The sequence below is a fragment of the Aquarana catesbeiana genome, linkage group LG02, assembly GCF_042186555.1.
Source record: "Aquarana catesbeiana isolate 2022-GZ linkage group LG02, ASM4218655v1, whole genome shotgun sequence".
In the NCBI taxonomy this organism is placed as follows: Eukaryota; Metazoa; Chordata; class Amphibia; order Anura; family Ranidae; genus Aquarana; species Aquarana catesbeiana.
In genome coordinates this window covers 17017510-17044076 of record NC_133325.1, presented here as the reverse complement: position 1 = coordinate 17044076, position 26567 = coordinate 17017510, and the positions used below count along the sequence as shown (strand labels likewise).

Here is a 26567-nt window from a genome sequence, read left to right as displayed (position 1 = left end):
TGCTTATCCCTTCAGGTTATGTCAAGTGGTATTCCATTGTACATATATGTATATAGTATCCTGTTGTTGCCAACTGTCTTAACTGGTATTATTATGCCGCGTACACGCGACCAGTTTTGCTGTCGGAATAAACTTCGAAGATTTCTCCGACAGAACTCCGAGGGAATTCCATTCAAGCGGTCTTGCCTACACTATGGTCAACCCAAACTCCAAAGGCCCAGAACGAGGTGACATACAACACTTACGACGGGACTAGAAAAAGGAAGTTCAATAGCCAGTAGCCAATAGCTTCCGCCTTGTACTTGCTTCAGAGCATGCGGCGTTTTTGGTTCATCGGAACAGCATACAGACGATCGTTTTTCCCGATAGGAATTGGTTCCGTCGGAAATATTTAGAACATGTTCTATTTCTAGGTCCGTCAGAATTTTCGAAAAAAAAAGTCAGATTAGGCCTACACACGATCGTAATAGACGATAAAAAGCTTCCGTCTGACTTTTTCTATCGGACATTCCGCTCGTTTGTACGCGGCTTTAGAGGAATCATTCTGCTGAGTTTGTGCTGTTATTCAAAGCTCAGTTGAACCATTACCTCCTCGGTGCAACAATATCTTATCTGAAGTATTCCAGTTAACATTAATAGAATATAAACGTATTGAGTGTTGCCTTATTACTTAAAGGTGCCGCAATGGTGTTTACAGGGTCATGGCGATGCAGATGAGCAGGAAAATACAAGCAGTCCCCAAGGGGGGCCGTGCTACATACGGAAGGGACCCTTTTCCACTGACTATCAATGTAGGGGGTATTTTTCCCACTGGCCCTGGTTGATTAAGTTTAGCAGGGGTTCCCTGACACCTGAAAATTATTTTAAGGACTACTCTCAGGTAAAAAAAAATTGGGAAAGGATGGTTAGGCTCCTCTCTGTTTTATTCATGGGATGGTCTTTGATATGCAAAACATTAAAGCAACCCTACCAGTTTAAAAAAAAATTGTTATTAACCTTTAGTTAAGAGAGAAGTATGAGCAAAGCTTTTTTGGCCATACTTCTCTTGTGGGTCATAGGAGTGCATTTGTTTGTTAAACCCCACTAAAGCCTGCTGTTTGTTGATTGGCATGTCACATCCCAGGAGGCGGTGTTTTACTATAGGGCTTGGTGGGCCAAGAGATTCCACACGTGTGTCCGTACATGATGTCCCGAATGCTTGGCAGAGATCTGCGGCACATGCAAGATCTCTGATATCAGAACCCATGTGCAGAGACCTGCAACATGGGGATATTTAAAGATGGCGGTGTAGGAGGGGGCAGCTGGAGACAAATATTACTGGGGTGAAGTTCCCCTCTAAGTAATGACCTAATCAGTGGGACCATAGTGGAAATGTGAGAATTGCTCTTCTCCATCAGAGGTGGGCAGGTGCTGGAGCTGAAGTGGTTAAAGCGCATTCAACATTTAGATTAAAACCAGAGGCCTAATGAACGAGGTGGTGTGTAGCAAGGGAGAGCGGCACAGATCTACAGCCCCCCACTTGCTTTACATATACAGCAGCTCTGACAGTCTCATGCTTCAGGCACCGTTCTACTTGAAAAGGAGCTTCAGCCGAGAGAGAGAGAAATTCTGTCTAAATAGGAGTTATTTTTTATGATGGGTTCAGTGGGATGCAGATGATAAACGTCTTAGGAATAGGAGTGCGGTGATTGACAAGCCGTTGCGGCGATGTGAAGATAAGTATACGCTGTTCCTGTCTGTCTGGCGGGTAGAAGACAGGAGGAGAGAGCGCTATATCCTTCATTTCATCTCTGCTTTCTTTGATCACTTCAAAAGCAGGATGAGATTCCCTCTAATCGCAGCTAAAAGGGGTCTCAGTGAAAGAGGCAGTGTCATTTGCGGTCAGAGAGCGACGCGGTCTTATCGACTTTCCGGGCTACATTACAGGTAGAAATTATACAGAATACAGGTGGACAGATGAGATGACTAAAGAGGAACTCTAAGGGAACAAATAAGCCCCATGCACAGTACTGTGCTTCGTCTGCAACTTATACACTGTGTGGCCAAAAAAATTGTGTAGATGTGAGCTAGATGGCCATCCCATTCCAAAACATTGACCATTATTATGGTATTCCTTTGGCTATAACAGCCTCCTCTGTTCTGAGAAGGATTTCTAAAATAATTTGGAGGGTTGAGTTTTGGGAGTTTGTGGCCATTTGTGATTTAGGATGAGAAGACCTGGATCATAATCAGCAGTTTATCCCAAAGGCATTCAGTAGGGTTTGGTGTGCAGGCCACTTAAGTTCCTGACATTGAGCTAGGTGGCCACCCCACTTCCAAAACCATTGGCATTTATAAGGAGTTCCTTGTGGATATAACAGCCTAAACTCTTTTGAGAAGGCTTCCCACAAGATTTTGGAGGGTTGGGTTTTCGGAGTTTGTGGCCATTTGTGAAGTAGGATGAGAAGACCTGGCTTATAAATGGCAATTCATACCAAAGTTGTTCAGTGGGGTTAGTTGTGCAGGCCACACAAGTTCCTGACAATGAGCTTAGTGGCCATCCCATTTCCAAAACCATGGCCATTATTATTGAGTTCTTTGTGGCAATAACAGCCTCCACTGTTCTGGGAAGTCTTTCCATGAGATTTTGGAGGGCTGGGTTTTGGGAATTTTGTCGTCATTTGTGATGTAGGATGAGAAGACCTGGCTCATAACAGCTCATCCAAAAAGGTGTTCAGTAGGGTTAGGTGTGCAGGCCACTCAAGTTCCTGACAATGAGCTGGGTGGCCATTTCATTCCACAACCATGGCTATTAATATGGAGTTCCTTGTGGTTATAACAGCCTCCACGCTTCTGGGAATGTCTTCTTCAAGATTTTGGAGGGTTGGGTTTTGGGAGTTTGTGGCCATTTGTAATGTAGGATGAGAAGACCTGGCTCATAATCTGCAATTCATCCCAAAGGTGTTCAGTAGGGTTGGGTTGCAGGCCACTCAAGTTCCTCCACACAATGCAATAGAAAAGGGTCTTCACCAAGCTGTTACCACAAGGTTGGAAGACCACCGTGCTCTAACATAGCCTTCCTTAACATAGAGGAGCCTTTGAAATAACTTTTAGGTCTTAGGGAACCCCTGCTAATAATACTGAATGACAAAATGATTTTCCATAGTAACAATGAAATTAAATAAACCATAATATGGACAGGAAAGAAATGCATGCAGTGAAAACTGTATTGTTTCTCTTTTGGTCAGTGGAAAAAGAATGCATCTAACATTGGTGGTCACTGGGAAAAATTTGTCTTACATTAGTGGGCAGGGGAACCGGGCTCCCTTACATTGGTGGTCAGTTGAAAGGGCCTCTGTTGATTTGTGGTCAGTGGAGAAGGACCCTTTACATTGGTGGGAAGAATGCTCCTTACATTGGTGATCAGTGAGAAGAATGCTCCTTACATTGGTGATCAGTGGGAAGAATGTTTCTTACATTGGAGGTCAGTGGGAAGAATGTTCCTTACATTGGTGATCAGTGGGAAGAATGTTTCTTACATTGGTGATCAGTGAGAAGAATGTTCCTTACATTGGTGATCAGTGGGAAGAATGCTCCTTACATTGGTGATCAGTGGGAAGAATGTCCCTTACATTGGTGATCAGTGGGAAGAATGCTCCTTACATTGGTGGTCAGTGGGAAGAATGTCCCTTACATTGGTGATCAGTGGGAAGAATGTCCCTTACATTGGTGATCAGTGGGAAGAATGTTCCTTACATTGGTGATCAGTGAGAAGAATGTTCCTTACATTGGTGATCAGTGGGAAGAATGCTCCTTGCATTGGTGGTCAGTGGGAAGAATGTCCCTTACATTGGTGATCAGTGGGAAGAATGTTCCTTACATTGGTGATCAGTGGGAAGAATGTTCCTTACATTGGTGATCAGTGGGAAGAATGTCCCTTACATTGGTGATCAGTGGGAAGAGTGTTCCTTACATTGGTGATCAGTGGGAAGAATGTTCCTTACATTGGGGATCAGTGAGAAGAATGTCCCTTACATTGGTGATCAGTGAGAAGAATGTCCCTTACATTGGTGATCAGTGGGAAGAATGTTCCTTACATTGGTGATCAGTGGGAAGAATGTTCCTTACATTGGTGATCAGTGGGAAGAATGTTCCTTACATTGGTGATCAGTGAGAAGAATGTTCCTTACATTGGTGATCAGTGAGAAGAATGTTCCTTACATTGGTGATCAGTGGGAAGAATGTTCCTTACATTGGGGATCAGTGAGAAGAATGTTCCTTACATTGGTGATCAGTGAGAAGAATGCTCATTATATTGGTGATCAGTGAGAAGAATGTTTCTTACATTGGTGATCAGTGAGAAGAATGTTCCTTACATTGGTGATCAGTGGGAAGAATGTTCCTTACATTGGTGATCAGTGGGAAGAATGTTCCTTACATTGGTGATCAGTGAGAAGAATGCTCCTTACATTGGTGATCAGTGAGAAGAATGTTCCTTACATTGGTGATCAGTGAGAAGAATGTTCCTTACATTGGGGATCAGTGAGAAGAATGTTCCTTACATTGGTGATCAGTGGGAAGAATGTCCCTTACATTGGTGATCAGTGAGAAGAATGTTCCTTACATTGGTGATCAGTGGGAAAAATGTTCCTTACATTGGTGGTCAGTGAGAAGAATGTTCCTTACATTGGTGATCAGTGAGAAGAATGTCCCTTACATTGGTGATCAGTGAGAAGAATGTTCCTTACAGTGGTGCTCAGTGTGAAGAATGTTCCTTACATTGGTGATCAGTGGAAAGAATGTTCCTTACATTGGTGATCAGTGAGAAGAATGTTCCTTACATTGGTGATCAGTGGGAAGAATGTTCCTTACATTGGTGATCAGTTAGAAGAATGCTCCTTACATTGGTGATCAGTTAGAAGAATGTTCCTTACATTGGTGATCAGTGGGAAGAATGTTCCTTACATTGGTGATCAGTGGGCAGAATGTTCCTTACATTGGTGATCAGTGAGAAGAATGTTCCTTACATTGGTGATCAGTGAGAAGAATGTTACTTACATTGGTGATCAGTGAGAAGAATGTTCCTTACATTGGTGATCAGTGGGAAGAATGTTTCTTACATTGGTGATCAGTGAGAAGAATGTTCCTTACATTGGTGATCAGTGGGAAGAATGTCCCTTACATTGGTGATCAGTGGGAAGAATGCTCCTTACATTGGTGATCAGTGGGAAGAATGTTCCTTACATTGGTGATCAGTGGGAAGAATGCTCCTTACATTGGTGATCAGTGGGAAGAATGTTTCTTACATTGGTGATCAGTGAGAAGAATGTTCCTTACATTGGTGATCAGTGGGAAGAATGCTCCTTACATTGGTGGTCAGTGGGAAGAATGTCCCTTACATTGGTGATCAGTGGGAAGAATGTTCCTTACATTGGTGATCAGTGGGAAGAATGTTCCTTACATTGGTGATCAGTGGGAAGAATGTTCCTTACATTGGGGATCAGTGAGAAGAATGTCCCTTACATTGGTGATCAGTGGGAAGAATGTTCCTTACATTGGTGATCAGTGGGAAGAATGTTCCTTACATTGGTGATCAGTGAGAAGAATGTTCCTTACATTGGTGATCAGTGAGAAGAATGTTCCTTACATTGGTGATCAGTGGGAAGAATGTTCCTTACATTGGTGATCAGTGAGAAGAATGCTCCTTACATTGGTGATCAGTGGGAAGAATGTTCCTTACATTGGTGATCAGTGGGAAGAATGTTCCTTACATTGGTGATCAGTGGGAAGAATGTTCCTTACATTGGGGATCAGTGAGAAGAATGTCCCTTACATTGGTGATCAGTGGGAAGAATGTTCCTTACATTGGTGATCAGTGGGAAGAATGTTCCTTACATTGGTGATCAGTGGGAAGAATGTTCCTTACATTGGGGATCAGTGAGAAGAATGTTCCTTACATTGGTGATCAGTGAGAAGAATGTTCCTTACATTGGTGATCAGTGGGAAGAATGTTCCTTACATTGGGGATCAGTGAGAAGAATGTTCCTTACATTGGTGATCAGTGAGAAGAATGCTCATTATATTGGTGATCAGTGAGAATAATGTTCCTTACATTGGTGATCAGTGAGAAGAATGTTCCTTACATTGGTGATCAGTGGGAAGAATGTTCCTTACATTGGTGATCAGTGGGAAGAATGTTCCTTACATTGGTGATCAGTGAGAAGAATGCTCCTTACATTGGTGATCAGTGAGAAGAATGTTCCTTACATTGGTGATCAGTGAGAAGAATGTTCCTTACATTGGGGATCAGTGGGAAGAATGTCCCTTACATTGGTGATCAGTGAGAAGAATGTTCCTTACATTGGTGATCAGTGGGAAAAATGTTCCTTACATTGGTGGTCAGTGAGAAGAATGTTCCTTACATTGGTGATCAGTGAGAAGAATGTTCCTGACATTGGTGATCAGTGAGAAGAATGTTCCTGACATTGGTGATCAGTGGGAAGAATGTCCCTTACATTGGTGATCAGTGAGAAGAATGTTCCTTACAGTGGTGCTCAGTGTGAAGAATGTTCCTTACATTGGTGATCAGTGGAAAGAATGTTCCTTACATTGGTGATCAGTGAGAAGAATGTTCCTTACATTGGTGATCAGTGGGAAGAATGTTCCTTACATTGGTGATCAGTTAGAAGAATGCTCCTTACATTGGTGATCAGTTAGAAGAATGTTCCTTACATTGGTGATCAGTGGGAAGAATGTTCCTTACATTGGTGATCAGTGGGCAGAATGTTCCTTACATTGGTGATCAGTGGGAAGAATGTTCCTTACATTGGTGATCAGTGAGAAGAATGTTACTTACATTGGTGATCAGTGAGAAGAATGTTCCTTACATTGGTGATCAGTGGGAAGAATGTTCCTTACATTGGTGGTCAGTGGGAAGAATGCTTCTTACATTGGTGATCAGTGGGAAGAATGTTCCTTACATTGGTGATCAGTGGGAAGAATGTCCCTTACATTGGTGATCAGTGGGAAGAATGCTCCTTACATTGGTGATCAGTGGGAAGAATGTTCTTTACATTGGTGATCAGTGAGAAGAATGTTCCTTACATTGGTGATCAGTGGGCAGAATGTTCCTTACATTGGTGATCAGTGGGAAGAATGTTCCTTACATTGGTGATCAGTGAGAAGAATGTTCCTTACATTGGTGATCAGTGGGAAGAATGTCCCTTACATTGGTGATCAGTGGGAAGAATGCTCCTTACATTGGTGATCAGTGGGAAGAATGTTCCTTACATTGGTGATCAGTGAGAAGAATGTTCCTTACATTGGTGATCAGTGAGAAGAATGTTCCTTACATTGGTGATCAGTGGGAAGAATGTTCCTTACATTGGTGATCAGTGGGAAGAACGTTCCTTACATTGGTGGTCAGTGGGAAGAATGTTCCTTACTTAGGTGATCAGTGAGAAGAATGCTCTTTACATTGGGGGTTTATTTTCCTAATGCTGTGCTTTGTCAGCAGGGGGAGGAGACAGCTACACATGAATTTTTGTGCAAGGTCCACTTTAAATCCTCACTCCGGCCTCCTCTCCAGTCTTGCACAGTTGTACTGGCTCCTCTCATGGACTGAAATGCTTATTCTGATTGATTGCGAGCTTCTAACATTGTGCATTAGAACCTTCAGCAAATCAGATAGGTGCCCACCTCAATTCCTGTCTGGAGGATGTCCAGCATCATTTAGCTTTTTCCTCCCCAACCTGACTGTCCCTGGCCCGCCCCTTTCATTCATTGTATTTCAGTTCTTTTAATCATGGAGGGTCAGCATCACGTGTGGGCGTTAACTATTCACTTGTTGACCAGGCCTTTTCTGGAACTTTTACAAATTTAAATTAGTATTTTTTGCTAAAAAGTTACTTAGAAATCCCAAAAATCATCTCTTTAATCCAGAGACCCGGACGTGACATTAGACGTTGCTCCAGTCCTCCAAGAGCCATTTTTCCCTCACTTGACTTCCTGCCTAGCCATTGACCACATCCAATGGATTGCGGGCTTACCGACAGTTGTGGTAAGCTCGGGAACGATCGGGAAGCTGCCAAAGAGGGGGGTCTGCCTAGGAATGCTCACTCCTCAAGACTGATACCTACCTATCAAGTCATTTTAATATTTGCATAACTCCTCCTAAGATCCTACCCACTTCTTGCATCAGGATAATTGAGAGGATGTATTGGAGCAGGATGATGTCACTGAGTCCAATGTAAGGTACAGTGGGGCAAAAAAGTATTTAGTCAGCCACCAATTGTGCAAGTTCTCCCACTTAAAAAGATGAGAGAGGCCTGTAATTGTCATCATAGGTATACCCCAACTATGAGAGACAAAATGTGGAAACAAATCCAGACAATCACATTGTCTGATTTTTGAAAGAATTTATTTGAAAATTATGGTGGAAAATAAGTATTTGGTCACCTACAAACAAGCAAGATTTCTGGCTTTTACAGACCTGTATCTTCTTCTTTAAGAGGCTCCTCTGTCCTCCAATCATTACCTGTATTAATGGCACCTGTTTGAACTTGTTATCAGTATAAAAGACACCTGTCCACAACCTCAAACAGTCACACTCCAAACTCCACTATGGTGAAGACCAAAGAGCTGTAGAAGGACACCAGAAACAAAATTGTAGACCTGCACCAGGCTGGGAAGACTGAATCTGCAATAGGCAAGCAGCTTGGTGTGAAGAAATCAACTGTGGGTGCAATAATTAGAAAATGGAAGACATACAAGACCACTGATAATCTCCCTCGATCTGGGGCTCCACGCAAGATCTCACCGCGTGGGGTCAAAATGATCACAAGAACGGTGAGCAAAAATCCCAGAACCACACGGGGGAACCTAGTGAATGACCTGCAGAGAGCTGGGACCAACGTAACAAAGGCTAGCATCAGTAACACACTACGCTGCCAGGGACTCAGATCCTGCAGTGCCAGACGTGTCCCCCTGCTTAAGCCAGTACATGTCCGGGCCCGTCTGAGGTTTGCTAGAGAGCATTTGGATGATCCAGAAGAGGATTGGGAGAATGTCATATGGTCAGATGAAACCAAAGTAGAACTGTTTGGTAGAAACACAACTCGTTGTGTTTGGAGGAGAGAGGATGCTGAGTTGCAACCAAAGAACCCCATACCTACTGTGAAGCATGGAGGTGGCAACTTCATGCTTTGGGACTGTTTCTCTGCAAAGGGAACAGGACGACTGGTCCGTGTACATGAAAGAATGAATGGGGCCATGTATCGTGAGATTTTGAGTGCAAACCTCCTCCCATCAGCAAAGATGAAACATGGCTGGGTCTTTCAGCATGACAATGATCCCAAACACACCGCCCGGGCAATGAAGGAGTGGCTTCGTAAGATGCATTTCAAGGTCCTGGAGTGGCCTAGCCAGTCTCCAGATCTCAACCCCATAGAAAACCTTTGGAGGGAGTTGAAAGTCCGTGTTGCCCAGCGACAGCCCCAAAACTTCACTGCTGTAGAGGAGATCTGCATGGAGGAATGGGCCAACGTACCGGCAACAGTGTGTGACAACCTTGTGAAGACTTACAGAAAAAGTTTGACCTCTGTCATTGCCAACAAAGGATATATAACAAAGTATTGAGATGAACTTTTGATATTGACCAAATACTTATTTTCCACCATAATTTGCAAATAAATTCTTTCAAAAATCAGACAATGTGATTGTCTGGATTTGTTTCCACATTTTGTCTCTCATAGTTGAGGTATACCTATGATGACAATTACAGGCCTCTCTCATCTTTTTAAGTGGGAGAACTTGCATAATTGGCGGCTGACTAAATACTTTTTTGCCCCACTGTATATAATGAAAACAGAAAGGTTTTATTAATGTTGATGAGGAGGAAGATGGAACCAAGGAAGGATAAATAGAACCAGATTCAGCTTGGTCTCTAACTTTGTGTTTCTTGTTAATTGCAGCTTCTGGGAAATGTATGAGAGTGGTGGAGGTTCTCCAGGTAAGTTCTGTTTTGTCATACACCATACAACCTGACTCTACAATCTTTGTACAATCTGCTTCAGATTCCCAAAAAACGATGTAATGTGAGAACACACCTAAACTCTTGATTACATTGATGTTGGTAGATGTAAAGGAAATTGAAGTTGCTAGGCGACACAGGATGGTCTGGGGGTGAAATTGAGTTGTGGTGCGAGAAGCCATGTGGTTGACACAGCAAACATGTGGAAGAAGGTGCTCTGGTCAGATGAGACCAAAATTGAACTTTTTGGCCTAAAAGCAAAACGCTATGTATGGCGGAAAACTAACACTGCACATCACCCTGAGCACACCATCCCCACCGTGAAACATGGTGGTGGCAGCATCATGGTATGTGGATGCTTTTCTTTAGCAAGGACAGGGAAGCTGGTCAGAGTTGATGGGAAGATGGATGGAGCCAAATACAGGACAATCTTAGAAGAAAACCTGTTAGAGTCTGCAAAAGACTTGAGACTGGGGCGGAGGTTCACCTTCCAGCAGGACAACGACCCTAAACATACAGCCAGAGCTACAATGGAATGGTTTATATCAGGGATATGCAATTAGCGGAACTCCAGCTGTTACAGAACTACAAGTCCCATGAGGCATAGCAAGACTCTGACAGCCAGAAGCATGACACCCAGAGGGAGAGGCATGATGGGACTTGTAGTTTTGCCACAGCTGGAGGTCCGCTAATTGCATATCCCTGGTTTAGATCAAAGCATATTCATGTGTTAGAATGGCCCAGTCAAAGTTCAGACCTAAATCACATTGAGAATCTGTGGCAAGACTTGACAATTGCTGTTCACAGACGCTCTCCATCCAATCTGACAGAGCTTGAGATATTTGGGAAAGAAGAAGAATGGGCAAAAATGTCCCTCTCTAGATGTGCAAAGCTGGTAGAGACATCCCCAAAAAGATTTTCAGCTGTAATTGCAGAGAAAGGGGGTTCTGCAAAGTATTGACTCCGGGGGGCGCCATACAAATGTACCCCGAACACTTTATAGATATTTATTTGTATCATTTATCATTTTCCTTCCACTTCATAATTATGTGTCACTTTGTGTTGGTCTATCACATTAAATCCCAATAAAATACATTTATGTGTTTGGTTGTAACATGAAAAAAATTAGAAAAATTTCAAGGGGTATGAATACTTTTTCAAGGCACTGTATATGCACCCACAAGGGGTCTGACGTTATGTGCTGAGAGCATGCTCATGGAGCTCTCCCAGCACACTGATTGGGACCCAGTAGGATGGGCTCTCAATAATGTGACTGCTGTGAGCGCCGATACAATGATCATATGATACAGAAGTCATGCCACCTCCAGAGCTGTAAAGCCCATTAACCACTTCCAGTCCCAGCCAATTCTGACATTCCTCTCCTACATGTAAAAATAAGCATTTTTTTTTTGCAAGAAAATTACTTAGAACCCCCACACATATACATATAGTAAGTACACCCCTCACATTTTTGTACTTATTTTCTTCTATCTTTTCATATGACAACACTGAAGAAATGACACTTGTCTACAATGTAAAGTAGTGAGTGTACAGCTTGTATAACAGTGTAAATTTGCTGCCCCCTCAAAATAACTCAACACACAGCTATTAATGTCTAAACCACTGGCAACAAAAGTGAGTACACCCCTAAGTGAAAATGTCCAAATTGGGCCCAAAGTGTCAATATTTTGTGTGGCCACCATTATTTTCCCAGCACTGCTCTAACCCTCTTGGGCATGGAGTTAACCAGAGCTTCACAGGTTGTCACTGGAGTCCTCTTCCACTCCTCCATGACGACATCACAGAGCTGGTGGATATTGGAGACCTTGCGCTCCTCCACCTTCCGTTTGAGGATGTCCCACAGATGATCAATAGGGTTCAGGTCTGGAGACATGCTTGGCCAGTCCATCACCTTTACCCTCAGCTTCTTTAGCAAGGCAGTGGTCATCTTGGAGGTGTGTTTGGGGTTGTTATTATGTTGGAATACTGCCCTGCGGCCCAGTCTCTGAAGGGAGGGGATCATGCTCTGCTTCAGTATGTCACAGTACATGTTGGCATTCATGGTTACCTCAATGATCTGTAGCTCCCCAGTGCCGGCAGCACTCATGCAGCCCCAGACCATGACACTCCCACCACCATGCTTGACTGTAGACAAGACACACTTGTCTTTGTACTCCTCACCTGGTTGCCCCCACACACGCTTGTCACCATCTGAACCAAATAAGTTTATCTTGGTCTCATCAGACCGCAGGACATGGTTCCAGTAATCCATTCCTTAGTCTGCTTGTCTTTAGCAAACTGTTTGCAGACTTTCTTGTGCATCATCTTTAGAAGAGGCTTCCTTCTGGGATGACAGCCATGCAGACCAATTTGATGCAGTGTGCGGCATATGGTCTGAGCATTGACAGGCTGACCCCCCACCCCTACAACCTCTGCAGCAATGCTGGCAGCACTCATATGTCTATTTCCCAAAGACAAACTCTGGATATGACGCTGAGCATGTGACCTCAACTTCTTTGGTGGACCATGGCGAGGCCTGTTCTGAGTGGAACCTGTCCTGTTAAACTGCTGTGTGGTCTTGGCCACCGTGCTGCAGCTCAGTTTCAGGGTCTTGGCAATCTTCTCATAGCCTAGGCCATCTTTATGTAGAGCAACAATTCTTTTTTTCAGATCCTCAGAGAGTTCTTTGCCATGAGGTGGCGTGTTCAACTTCCAGTGACCAGTATGAGAGAGTGAGAGTGATAACACCAAATTTAACACACCTGCTCCCCATTCACACCTGAGACCTTGTAACACTAACGAGTCACATGACACCGGGGAGGGAAAATGGCTAATTGGGCCCAATTTGGACATTTTCACTTAGGGGTGTACTGACTTTTGTTGCCAGTGGTTTAGACATTAATGGCTGTGTGTTGAGTTATTTTGAGGGGACAGCAAATTTACACTGTTATACAAGCTGTACACTCACTACTTTACATTGTAGCAAAGTGTCATTTCTTCAGTGTTGTCACATGAAAAGGTAGAAGAAAATATTTACAAAAATGTGAGGGGTGTACTTACTTTTGTGAGATACTGTGTATATATATATATATATATATATATATATATATATATATATATATATATATATATATACTGTATATATATATATATATATATATATATATATATATATATATATATATATATTTTTTTTTTTTTTTTAATGTATTTATTTATTTTCAAGCAGAAGCCCTAGACAATAAAATGATGGGTGTTGCAAATTTTTATGTCACACAATATTTTCTGAATATTTTTTTGGGGAAAAAATACACTTTAATGAATTTTACAACACAACATAATACCCAATTGTTTGGTAAAATATAAAAGAAAATGTTATGCCGAGTAAATAGATACTAAACATGTTCACGCTTTAAAATTGCATAGGCCCAAACTACGGTACCTAAAAATCTCCATAGGCGACAATTTAAGAGCCTATACAGGTTACCAGTTTAGAGCTACACAGGAGGTCTGGAGCTAGAATTATTGCTCTCACTTTGATGTTTGCGGTGATACCTCACAAGTGTGGTGTGATTGCTATTTACATACGTGTGTGGGACTGATGTGCACGTTTGCCTTGGAAGGAAAGGGTTCTTTTAAAAAACTATATTTTTTATTGTTTTTTTTTAAAGTAACACTGTACTTTTTTTTTTTATCAACTTTATTGCTATCGAAGGGATGAACAACATCCCTTGTGATGGCATGGGCCATGTCAGGTCCTCTGTATGGAGAGATCTGGGGTCTATTAGACCCCTGGTCTCTCCCCTGATCTCCAAAGCCTCTGATCAAACCAAGATCGATTTAATCAAACACTTTCACTAGCTGGTAACGGCTTGTTTACATCAGACTGAACCCGGAAGTGACAAAATCCTTGTCGCTTCCAGTTTCTGACATCACAGAGTAGGAGGAACAAAATAAATTCCTCTCGCTGTGTCTGGGAAAGCTGATGCTGCCGGTCGCATCCCTAACTGGTTCCTCAATTGGCTGGGAGAGCTCAGTAAAGGTGATGGGGGGGAAGACCATTCAACCGTTTGTAAAAATAATCCATTGGCTGTTTATAAACGGCCCAAGGCATGGGAAGTGGTTAAAAGGGCCTTCTAGAGATGGCATCAAGGCATTAATAAAGTAATATATAGTAATAGATAATGAAACTCTCCGTTTTTTTAGGTGTGAACTACGTTGGAGATACCCTGCTGGAAGGATCCAACTCATTGTAGGAGGTCTTCTCTGCCTCCAGGACGTGTTGACCATTCTGGACTTTGGACTACTGCATGTGTGCGCATGTGTGAGATCGCCATAGCAAACGGATTGCGACTGTACTTGCGTTACAGACAAACCTGCAAGACTTGGGATGTGTATAAAGGAACTCGATGCCTTGTAGATAGTCTTTTCTTCCTTCAAGATTTCTATGGGTTTTTTTTCAATGCACTAACAAAATAGACACAGCCTAGGAAATGCAACTGATTAAATGTCTATTGAATGGGCTACAACTGATCACATACATTATGGCACCCCCAATGGCATGCAGTGGGTATGACCATTTCATGTATCTCCTTTCACTGCAGGGGGGCTGAGAAATGGCTGAACAATGGCTCACCTTGAGCCTGTTTGTCAGTTCTTCCTTACATATTTTTCATAATAATTGATGATTATCTGTGTTTCATCATGAAAAATCATCTTTATCGTGACCATTCGTTATCTATGATCATTCCTTATCACCCACCATTAAGGTTCTCATATTCTGGTGGAGGTCATGGAGGATTTTAGGGTAAACAGGTCAAACCACAGGCTTATGTTGGTCCAGCTACAGACTTGAGCTCCTATTGAGGGATCTTTATAGATTCCACGGACAGCTGTTTGTTCAATGTGTTCTGGGCCTTCCCTTCCGGTTGGATGTGTGTAGAACAGCTTCTCCAGGAGCTTCTTGAAGGCCATCATTTTGGTTTCCAAGACAATGGTACCCTCTTTTTTAGGATATGGTCTGCTGGACATTTCATGAAGAACTGTAACATTTAAGATGGGTACCAACTTCAGACACAAATTGAAGAGATGCATTGCCCAACCATCCACCAAATCATCATTCAACTGATATCTAGTGGTATGAAGACCATCATCTTCTGGATCTTCTCTGGTTCTAAAATCAGGATGGCGACATTGGGCCTAGCGTGTCCTCCTGGTTCTGACCACCATGTAACATCTTATACTAAGATACTTGGTTTGTATTTAACAGAGAAACTAGATGACAATCTGGGATCTAGATGTTTTTATTGAATTCTCATTTGTTAATAAAAGAAAAGTGTTTAATGTGTATTTTTTGGTGTACCCCCCAAGGTCTACATTATTTAAAGAGAAAAAAAAAGTTCAAAATGGGCAATATAACTAATACTGATATTTTAGTTCTAGCTTTGGTCTTCTTTATAGGTCTTTGATGGTGTAACAGGCAGAGCCCCCTACCAGAATTCATGTCTCTAGTCTTGTCTACCTGGGAGCTTTTGGTGTTCCCGTCCTCTATGTGGTGCCCTGCCCACCTTTGTTTGCTCCCGTCCCCTATGGGGTCTCCTGACCACCTTTGTGTGTTCCCATCCTCTATCCCATCCTGTGTGAGGTGTCCTGCCCACCTTTGTGTGTTCCCATCCCCTATGAGGTGTCCTGCCCACCTTTGTGTGTTCCTGCCCCCTATGAGGTGTCCTGCCCACCTTTGTGTGTTCCTGCCCCCTATGAGGTGTCCTGCCCACCTTTGCGTGTTCCTGCCCCCTATGAGGTGTCCTGCCCACCTTTGTGTGTTCCTGCCCCCTATGAGGTGCCCTGCCCACCTTTGTGTGTTCCTGTCCCCTATGAGGTGTCCTGACCACCTTTGTGTGTTCCCAGCCTCTATTCGGTGTCCTGCTCACCTTTGTGTGTTTCCATCCTCTATGGGGTGTCTTGCCCACCCTTTGTGTGTTCCTATCCTCTATGGGGTGTCCTGTCCATCTTTGTGTGTTCCCATCCTCTATGGGGTGTCTTGCCCACCCTTTGTGTGTTCCTATCCTCTATCCGGTGGCCTGCTCACCTTTGTGTGTTCCCGTCTTCTATGCGGTGTACTGCCCACCATTGTGTGTTAATTATAACAAATTACTGCGCCAGCACTTATGCCATGTACACATGGTCGGACTCGCCAACGGGATAACCTCCGTCGGCATTTCCGACGGAAAAATTTAGAACATGTTCTCTATCTAAGTCCATCGGAAATGCTGACAGAAAAAGTCAGATGAGGCATACACACAGTCGGAATATCAGACCAAAAGCTCCCATTGGACTTTTTCTGTCGGAAAAGCTGAGCTGCTGACACTGCAATAGAACAGATTGCGAATGTGAATTGTAAATGAAAGTGCAACGCTGAGAAATGCAAACAAATGAGAGTGCAAAAAAATAATATAACAATTATCTAACTCTGGTATAAGTGTAGAACATACAAACATAATAATAAAAAAATGCATAAAAAATCAATAAATCATACTGTCCATGCAAAAATAAACGTGATAAGACCAATTGATCCCAAGAAAGGAAGTGAGTGACTGAATCGGGAAAAAAACAGTTCGATATGAATTCAAACTTCTGCTTCTGGGAAGAAGTTCGATGTTCTCTTGTGAAAAAGGACCACCATGAGTAGAAATCAATATCAAATGTTCAGCCACCACCAAACAAAATGATCGGGTACTCTTACCAGATCAAGTAGATCAAGTGGGCTACTTGCCATCAGCAAGGAGCCAAATGCGCAGAGAAACCAAAGGAAATTGGACTCCACAGGAATCAGCATACAAGGAACCAGCACATAGGAAATGCAGCTACTCCAACTCAGCGTCCAAAAAATCCAAGGCTCCACCAGACATATAACGATCAGGGAAGGAAAAACGCCAACATAGCAAAAAAATCTTAATCAGATATGTTTATTGAATAAGTAATGCACTTACATCAATGTACCCCGGATGACGTCTTAGTGGACGAAACGTTGGGACGTATTGTGCTGGCTCCATGTTATCGCGCTTCCTATTACCTTTCTTTGTGATCACATATATACAGTGCCTGTATCCATCTACATTGATGTGAGTGCATTGCTTATTGGGATCAATTTGTCTCATCACAGTTATTTTTGCATGGACATTATGATTTATTGATTTTTTTATGCATTTATTATTATTATGTTTGTATGTTCTACACTTATACCAGAGTTATGCCCCGTACACACGGTCGGATTTTCCGACGGAAAATGTGTGATAGGACCTTGTTGTCGGAAATTCCGACCGTGTGTGGGCTCCATCACACATTTTCCATCGGAATTTCCGACACACAAAGTTTGAGAGCAGGATATAAAATTTTCCGACAACAAAATCCATTGTCGGAAATTCCGATCGTGTGTACACAAATCCGACGCACAAAGTGCCACGCATGCTCAGAATAAATAAAGAGATGAAAGCTATTGGCCACTGCCCCGTTTATAGTCCCGACGTACGTGTTTTACGTCACCACGTTCAGAACGATCAGATTTTCCGACAACTTTGTGTGACCGTGTGTATGCAAGACAAGTTTGAGCCAACATCCGTCGGAAAAAATCCTAGGATTTTGCTGTCGGTATGTCCGAACAAAGTCCAACCGTGTGTACGGGGCATTAGATATTTGTTATATTATTTTTTTGCACTCTCACCTTTGTGTGTTCCCATCCTGTATGGGGTGTCCTGCCCACCTTTGTGTGTTCCTGTCCCCTACGGGGTATCCTGACCACCTTTCTGTGTTCCCGTCCCCTATGGGGTGTCCTGACCACCTTTGTGTGTTCCTGTCCCCTACGGGGTATCCTGACCACCTTTCTGTGTTCCTGTCACCTATGGGGTATCCTGACCACCTTTCTGTGTTCCCGTCCCCTATGGGGTGTCCTGCGCACCTTTGTGTGTTCCTGTCCCCTATGGGGTGTCCTGCGCACCTTTGTGTGTTCCTGTCCCCTATGGGGTGTCCTGCGCACCTTTGTGTGTTCCTGTCCCCTATGGGGTGTCCTGCGCACCTTTGTGTGTTCCTGTCCTCTATGGGGTGTCTTGCCCACATTTGTGTGTTCCTGTCCTCTATGGGGTGTCTTGCCCACCTTTGTGTGTTCCTGTCCTCTATGGGGTGCCTTGCCCACATTTGTGTGTTTCTGTCCTCTATGGGGTGCCTTGCCCACATTTGTGTGTTCCTGTCCTCTATGGGGTGTCTTGCCCACATTTGTGTGTTTCTGTCCTCTATGGAGTGTCTTGCCCACATTTGTGTGTTCCTGTCCCCTATGGGGTGTCCTGCCCACCTTTGTGTGTTCCTGTCCCCTACGGGGTGTCCTGACCACCTTTCTGTGTCCCCGTCCCCTATGGGGTGTCCTGCCCACCTTTGTGTGTTCCTGTCCTCTATGGGGTGTCTTGCCCACAATTGTGTGTTTCTGTCCTCTATGGAGTGTCTTGCCCACATTTGTGTGTTTCTGTCCTCTATGGAGTGTCTTGCCCACATTTGTGTGTTTCTGTCCTCTATGGAGTGTCTTGCCCACCTTTGTGTGTTCCTGTCCCCTATGGGGTGTCCTGCCCACATTTGTGTGTTCCTGTCCTCTATGGGGTGTCTTGCCCACATTTGTGTGTTTCTGTCCCCTATGGGGTGTCCTGCCCACCTTTGTGTGTTTCTGTAGCCTGTGGAGTATCTCTGCCCTCCTCTATGGGGTGCCCCGCTCATCTTTGTGTGTTCCTGTTCCTTGTGGGGTATCCTGCCAACCTTTGCGTGTTCCTGTCTCCTATTGTTTGTCTCCATTCACCTTTGTGTCTTCTTGTCCCCAATGGCATGTCTTGCCCACCTTTGTGTGTTCCCATCCCCTATGGGATGTCCCACCCACCGTTTTATGTTGCTGTCCCCTATGGAGTGTCACTGCTCACCTTGTGTGTTCCTGTCCTCTATAGCATGTCTCTGCTCACCTTTTTGTGTTCCCGTCTCCTATGGAATATCTCATCCACCTTTGTGTGTTCACTATGGGGTGTCCCACCCTCTGTTTTTTGTTTCTTTCCCCTATGGGGTGTCGCTGCCCACCTAGGAACCCCAAGATCTCTCCAATGAAGGCACCATGAAAAGAAAATGTCAGAAGATTTAAATCTCTGGCATTCACCAAATACTGAGGTTCTGGGTGGACGGATACAAAGTTACAAGGTACAGTATGATCACTGGGTTAGGGGAGACTGAAGAAATGCTTCTTCCTGCCTGCAGCAGACTGATGATCTCCTTTGTGCTTGGTCAAAATCACCACACTGGAGATCAAGGACAGCGATTTAATGATAAAAGGTGGAGCTTTTCTGATAAATGATCCTGTTGCTGTATATTGTGATGTGTCGGGAATGTATTCATTCAGACTTTAAAAAGTTTCTGAAATGTACTCTAAAACAAACGTTTTGTCCAGATCTTCACATTGGATCTGATGTGTTGAACAATCCCCGTATTCGATGTGTTTTGTTCCTGTGCATTTTAATGTGTTTTAGATGTATTAAGATGTTCTGATTTGAGGTTTTGCAGTTTCCAAGGATACGGCGGGTGAAACATTTTACAAATCGGGAACTTGTTATTTTATCGTCTCTCTGTGTGTGTGCTCTGCATGTGTCCTGGTGCAACTCGGTATAGGTTCACACCATGCTGTATTGGGTGGACTCTACCCTTAAATCCTCCCTCCGGCCTTCCCTTCAGTCTTGCACAGTTGTACCGGCTCTTCTCCTGGACTAAAATGCTTCCAAGCTGCCATTCAGGGACCCCCCCCCCCCCCCCAAAAAAAAATAAGATGGTTTTTTATGTCTTTTTTGCCAACTTTTGGGGCAGGGGGGTGTCACATCTTTAGCTCTGAGGTGGTTTGTGCTGGGACCTGTAGTCCTTCACTTTGGGGGGTCACATCCCCCCCAAAGTGAAGGACTACAGGTCCCAGCACAAACCCCCTCAGAGCTAAAGATGTGACACCCCCCCCAAAATTGAAGGACTACAAGTTCCAGCATGAACCCCTGATATCTAAGGATGTGACCCCCCCCCAAAAAATTGAAGGTCTACAAGTTCCAGCACGAACCCCTGATATCTAAGGATGTGACCCCCCAAAATTGAAGGACTACAAGTCCCAGCATGAACCCCTGATATCTAAGGATGTGACTCCCACCCTAAAAGTGAAGGGCTACAAGTCCCAACATGAACACCTGGGATCTAAGGGTGTGACCCCATAAATTTCACGGGTTCATGCTGAGACCTGTAGTTCTCTATGGGGGGGCACATCTTCAGCTCTGAGGGGTTCATGCTGGGACCTGTAGTCCTTCACTTTTGGGGGGGGTCACGTCCTCCAAACGTGAAGGACTCCAAGTCCTAGCATGAACCCCTGAGATCTAAGGATGCGACACCCTCCCCCCCAAAAAAATTGAAGGACTACAAGTCCTAGCATGAACCCCTGAGGGTGTGACCCCATAAATTTCATGGGTTCATGCGGAGACCTGAAGTTCTCTATTGGGGGGGGGCACATCTTCAGCTCTGAGGGGTTCATGCTGGGACCTGTAGTCCTTCACTTTTTGGGGGGGGGGTCACATCCTCCAAACGTGAAGGACTCTAAGTCCTAGCATGAACCCCTGAGATCTAAGGATGTGACTTCCCCCCCTCCCCAAAATCGAAGGACTACAAGTCCTAGCATGAACCTCACCGGTTCATGCTGGGACCTGTAGTTCTTCGCTATTTGGGGGGATGGGGGGGTCACATCTTCAGCTCTGAAGGGTTCATGCTGGGACCTGTAATCCTTCACTTTTGGGAGGGTCACATCCTTGGGTATCAGGGGTTCATGCTGGGACTTGTAGTCCTTCACCTTTGGAGGATGTGTCACTTTAAAGAATTTTAATGCAAAAAAACACAATATATAACCCATATATAACCCATTATTTTTGGTAAAATATATAAGATGATGTCATGTCAAGTAACAGGATACCTAACATGTCACGCTTTAAAATTGCGTGCGCTTGTAGAGTGGCGACAACCTACGATATTTAAAAATCTCCATAGGTGAAAAAAAAACATTTTTTTATAGGTTGCCCGTTTAGAGTAACAGAGGAGGTCTAGTGCTAGAATTATTGCTCTCCCTCTAACGATCGTGTTGATACCTCACATGTGTGGTGTGAACACGTTTGCATATGCGTGCACTTTATTTTTATTTTTTTCGTCTTATTTTTATTTTATTTTTTTATAAGGTCGCTTTGTGACGACAGCTTCCCCTCTACCTCTGACCACAACAGGTTCTCCGGCCAGCAGAACCGTCACTTCTGGTTGGACTGCAAGCCACAATCCCAACCCTGCGCTGCTCTCTTGCTTCTGGATAGGCCCTCAGACAGCTTGGCAGCCAGATGCCCCGGGGATAAGCCCAAACTCCAGCCTAGCAGCCCGGGGCAACGCAGCACACGTCCACCCAGACAGCCGTCCAGGTGGCACAGAACACGATCACCTGACCTCACCCGAATATATAGGTTCTCCCAGCAGGCCAAGGGATTCAAGAAAATCTCTGCCCATTGGCTGAGACACCCCATATACCCATAACCTGACCTTGGGTTGCTCTTTTCATATCTGGTACCACCAAGTACCCGGCCACCCAGTGGTAGAAGAGAAAAGTGCAACAAGGCCAAACTCAGGGGGAAATCAATAGATCTCTACCAATCAACCAGGATAACTACTCCTGGCAAATAGATTTGTGAGGAGCAACCCTGCCTAAACTCCAGGGTGCTACATCTATAAGACCCCAAATCTCTCCTCTACTTCCAAATGCAAAAGAGCAAAAAAATAGAAAATTTGATTTTTTGCTTTCAAAAAAAAAACAAAAAAAACGTTTACTTCTTTCCTAAACCTGAAGTGAAGTCATGACGTCGCTCCAGTCCTTCAAGATCATAGAGGTGATCAGAGACGACCTGGTCTCTCCTCACCTCTGTGACCAGTTGTGCGAACTGTTTGATTATTTCCCGGGCTCGCCAGTAAGAACGGTAAGTCTGAAAAACAGCGGAGGTGGAGATGACCCCTCCTGCTGCTTCTAAAAGTGATCCAACAGCTAATCAGCCGCTTGGATCGCTTTTATGAGAAACCAACTCGCCGGCTGAAAAAAAATTAAAATACCGGTGTTATGGCTGATAGCTTCATTCATAATCCCGGTAAACCACTTTAAAGCGCAACATATATATATATATATATACACACTATATTACCAGAAGTATTGGGACGTCTGCCTTTACACGCACATAAACTTTAATGGCATCCCAGTCTTAGTCCGTAGGGTTCAATATTGAGTTGGCCCTCCCTTTGCACCTATAACAGCTTCAATTCATCAGGGAAGGCCGTCCACAAGGTTTAGGAGTGTGTCTATGGGAGTGTTTGACCATTCTTCCACATTTGTAAGGTCAGGCACTGATGTTGGACAAGGAGGCCTGGCTCGCAGTCTTCTCTCTAATTCATCCCAAAGGTGTTCTATTGGGTTGAGCTCAGGACAGACAGTCAAGTTCCTCCACCCCAAACTCGCTCCTCCATGTCTTCATGGACCTTGCTTTGTGCACTGGTAAGGAGCAGTCATGTTGGAACAGGAAGGGGACATCCCCAAACTGTTCCCACAAAGTTGGGAGCATGAAATTGTCCAAAATGTCTTGGTATGCTGACGCCTGAAGAGTTCCCTTCACTGGAACTAAGGGGCCAAGCCCAACCCCTGAAAAACAACCCCACACCATAATCCCCCCTTCACCAAATGATTTGGACCAGTGTACAAAGCAAGGTCCATAAAGACACGGATGAGCGAGTCTGGGGTGGAAGAACTTGACTGGCCTGCACAGAGTCCTGACCTCAACCCGACAGAACACCATTGGGATGAATTAGAGCGGAGACTGCGAGCCAGGCCTTCTTGTCCAACATCAGTGCCTGACCTCACAAATGCGCTTCTGGAAGAATGGTCAATTATTCCAATAGACACACTCTTAAACCCTGTGGACAGCCTTCCCAGAAGAGTTGAAGCTGTTATAGCTACAAAGGGCGGGCCAACTCAATATTGAACCCTACGGACTAAGACTGGGATGCCATTAAAGTTCATGTGCGTGTAAAGGCAGGCGTCCCAATACTTTTGGTAATATAGTGTACGTATTGCGGTCGGGCAAGTGGCTATTGGTAGCTGTATTCATAGTGCCCTCTAGTGGCCCCTTGAAGCCCAGCTCACCTAGAAAAATGAACGGGGCTGAGATAAGCCAGCCTGGACCTATCAGAGGAAGGATCACTGGATCAGGGAGAAAGGTAAGTATTATCCCAGGTGGACTGCACCCAAGGGGGATTTCTTAAGTCCCCATACACACTATTAGATTTTCTGCAGATTTTTGTCTTTAGATTTACCAAAACCATATACTATGAGGTCAAACCTTAAAAGTTTGAATTCGTATGCAATCAGGCAGGCCCTTGCACTACATGGTTTTGGTAAATCTGAAGACAAAAATTTGCAGAAAATCTAATAGTGTGTATGGGGGGGTCTTAAGCCTCGTACACACGATCAGATTTTCGGCAGTGTGATGACAGACTGTTTGCCTAAAATCTGTTTGTACGCTCCATCGGACAATTGTTGGCCAACTTTCCGCCAACAAATGTTGGATGGCAGGCTAGTAAATTTTCGGCGGACAACGGTCTGTTGTGGGATTTTCCGAGCGTGTGTACACAAGTCCGTCAGACAAAAGTCCAAAGTACAAACACGCATGCTCGGAAGCAAGGACGAGCCGGAAGCGGTCGGTCTTGTAAAGTAGCGTTCGTAATGGAGAATTAACATTCGTGACGCGGCAAATTATGAAATGTGGAAATGCAGCGCACAATTCTCTTCTTCTTTAATGGGATAATAATGAAGCTGCTTTGCTGGTGATACTGATGGAGTTTTTGCAAACATATTTTCAAAGGCTTTTTTTTCTAGTGATATCAAGAATAAGATTATTATGTTTTTTTTTATTTTTGGTGGAAGTTACCACAACACCATTATTAGTAGTTTTTAAGATCAAAGATCAAAGTGTCCCTTGTCAATTTTACATTGTATTTTTTAATGTAACTGCCGACTCCCAAACTGTCATTTGAAGTAAAACACACAGACAAGTATTATTCTACACAATCTTTATTGTGCATTAAAAAAAGAAAACAAATAAAATTAGACATGCTATCTGTCAATAGAACTTAATGCGTCCTATTTTTTTTTTTTTATTCATTCAGACACAAGTACAAATCTAAATTGAAACTCACTGGTTTGGTATTTTTATGCTGCTGCTGTCCGTTTTCGTTTTCAATAAATATTTATAATAATCGATTGTGGCCAATCCCATCTTGCTTGTGGGCATGTGAAGCCCACAAGCATGGATTTCCAGGATACGGTGAATGCTGAGCTCCCAGCATTCACCGCTATTTCCCGCGCATTGCTCAGTGTTTACTGTGAGCAGCGCCGTAAACTTCAGGGTTGCCATCACAACGGGCAGGCGTCGTCGTCGAAATCCCGCGAGAACTCGCGGCAGGCCTCCGCAATGACTCCTGGGAATGATGACAGGAGCTCCCAGGAGGCATCGCACGTAAAAAGGAAATTGCGTAATAGCCGCAGTTGACCCGCCCATATCCGCAGATAACTAGACAGGAAGCAGAGAAGGGCATTGAAAAAAAAACAGGTACGAAGGAAAAAAAAAAATTATATATATCCGTTTGTAACTTAATACATTCATGGCATGTGATTGAGCAAAACATGTAAAATAGGGTGGAGCTCCGCCCAAAAAGTGCATTCTATGCATCCAAAAATATAGAAAATATACCAAATCAAATCATTATTATTCAACCAAAAAATAAAAAAAAAGCCTCATGCATGTGTCCTGCTTCTTAGTATAGGGGGTCACCAATGCCAAGAGTTGGTGAAAGCAGGGGTCGCAAAATGAAAAGCGCAAAATGAAAAGCGCAAAATGAAAAAGCGCAAAATGAAAAGCGCAAAATGAAAAAGCGCGAACTGAAAAACGCGAAATGAAAAAGCACACACTGAAAAGCGCGAAATGAAAAGCGTGAACTGAAAAGCGCAAAATAAAAAGCGTGAACTGAAAAGCGCAAAATGAAAAGTGCGAATCAACACTCACCAAACTTCTACTAACACAAAATTAGCAGAAGGAACCCAAAGGGTGGCGCCTGACAATTGAACTTCCTCTTTATCGGCTCTTACGAAATGAAAAGCGCGAAATGAAAAACGCAAAATGAAATCGCACAAACTAAAAAGCGTGAAATGAAACGCGTGAACTGAAAAGCGCAAAATAAAAAGCGTGAACTGAAAAGCGCAAAATGAAAAGTGCGAATCAACACTCACCAAACTTCTACTAACACAAAATTAGCAGAAGGAACCCAAAGGGTGGCGCCTGACAATTGAACTTCCTCTTTATCGGCTCTTACGAAATGAAAAGCGCGAAATGAAAAACGCAAAATGAAATCGCACAAACTAAAAAGCGTGAAATGAAACGCGTGAACTGAAAAGTGCAAAATTAAAAGTGCGAACTGAAAAGCGCAAAATGAAAAGCGTGAAATGAAAAGTGTGAACTGAAAAACGCAAAATGAAAAGCGCGAATAAACACTCACCAAACTTCTACTAACACGAAATTAGCAGAAGGAGCCCAAAGGGTGGCGCCTGACAATTGAACTTTATTCTTTATTGGCTCGTGCAAAATGAAAAGCAGGAAATGAAAAAGCGCAAACTGAAAAAGCGTGAAATGAAAAGCGAAGAATGAAAAGCGCAAAATGAAAAGAACGAACTGAAAACCGCGAAATAAAAAGCGAACTGAAAAGCGCGAACTGAAAAGCGTGAAATGAAAAGCATGACATGAAAAGCACAAAATGAACGGCGTAAAATGAAAAGCGCGAATCAACACTCACCAAACTTCTACTAACGCAAAATTAGCAGAAGGAGCCCAAAGGGTGGCGCTAAAGAGCTGAAAAACCACGTAGTATGTCACTACGATCGTGTTTGTTGGCCGACAATTGTGCCCCGTTTGTATGCAAGACAAAATCCCGGCACACGCTCTTCCGACAAAAGTCCGACGCTTTGTCTGTGGAAAATCCGATCGTGTGTATGAGGCTTTAGACTCAGTTCACACCTACAGGTACGTCCGGGTATGGGCGCGGTCTCGTGCGCCATGTGTAGGGCAGCCCATTCATTTCAATGCATGTGAGAACCATGGGAAAGAAGCCTATGACTCGTTTCCTAAAACGCGCTGCACCATGCGACTTGGGGCACGAAGCCGTACACATTTGCAGATGCCAACAATGGCACCGCCGCGTGTCTACTAAATGGCAACGCGTTCCTGTGCACGTTCGGGAGCGCTCAATTCTGTGCCTGTTCTCAAAACGCATAGACGCCTAAACGTAATCCATTTTATAAAAAAAAGTGCAACAGGAGGAGCGAGACCACCCTAAACATAGATGGGAGCACCCAACGCTCCAATAAGAAGAAACGGAAATCTGACCGATG

The 26567-nt window shown here is 43.8% G+C and overlaps 1 protein-coding gene across 12 annotated transcripts in view; it reads left to right on the top strand.

Moving 5' to 3' along the window:
• ARAP1 (ArfGAP with RhoGAP domain, ankyrin repeat and PH domain 1) overlaps window positions 1–15358 on the top strand; it is a 324988-nt gene extending 309630 nt beyond the window's left edge. For all 12 annotated transcript variants that reach the window (XM_073612624.1, XM_073612632.1, XM_073612623.1 and 9 more), the window contains 2 exons: window positions 9951–9988; window positions 14216–15358. In XM_073612624.1, the coding sequence (XP_073468725.1) occupies window positions 9951–9968 (18 nt within the window). In that variant the 3' untranslated portion in view covers window positions 9969–9988; window positions 14216–15358. The remainder of the gene's footprint in view (window positions 1–9950; window positions 9989–14215) is intronic.
• The last annotated feature ends 11209 nt before the right edge of the window (window positions 15359–26567 follow it).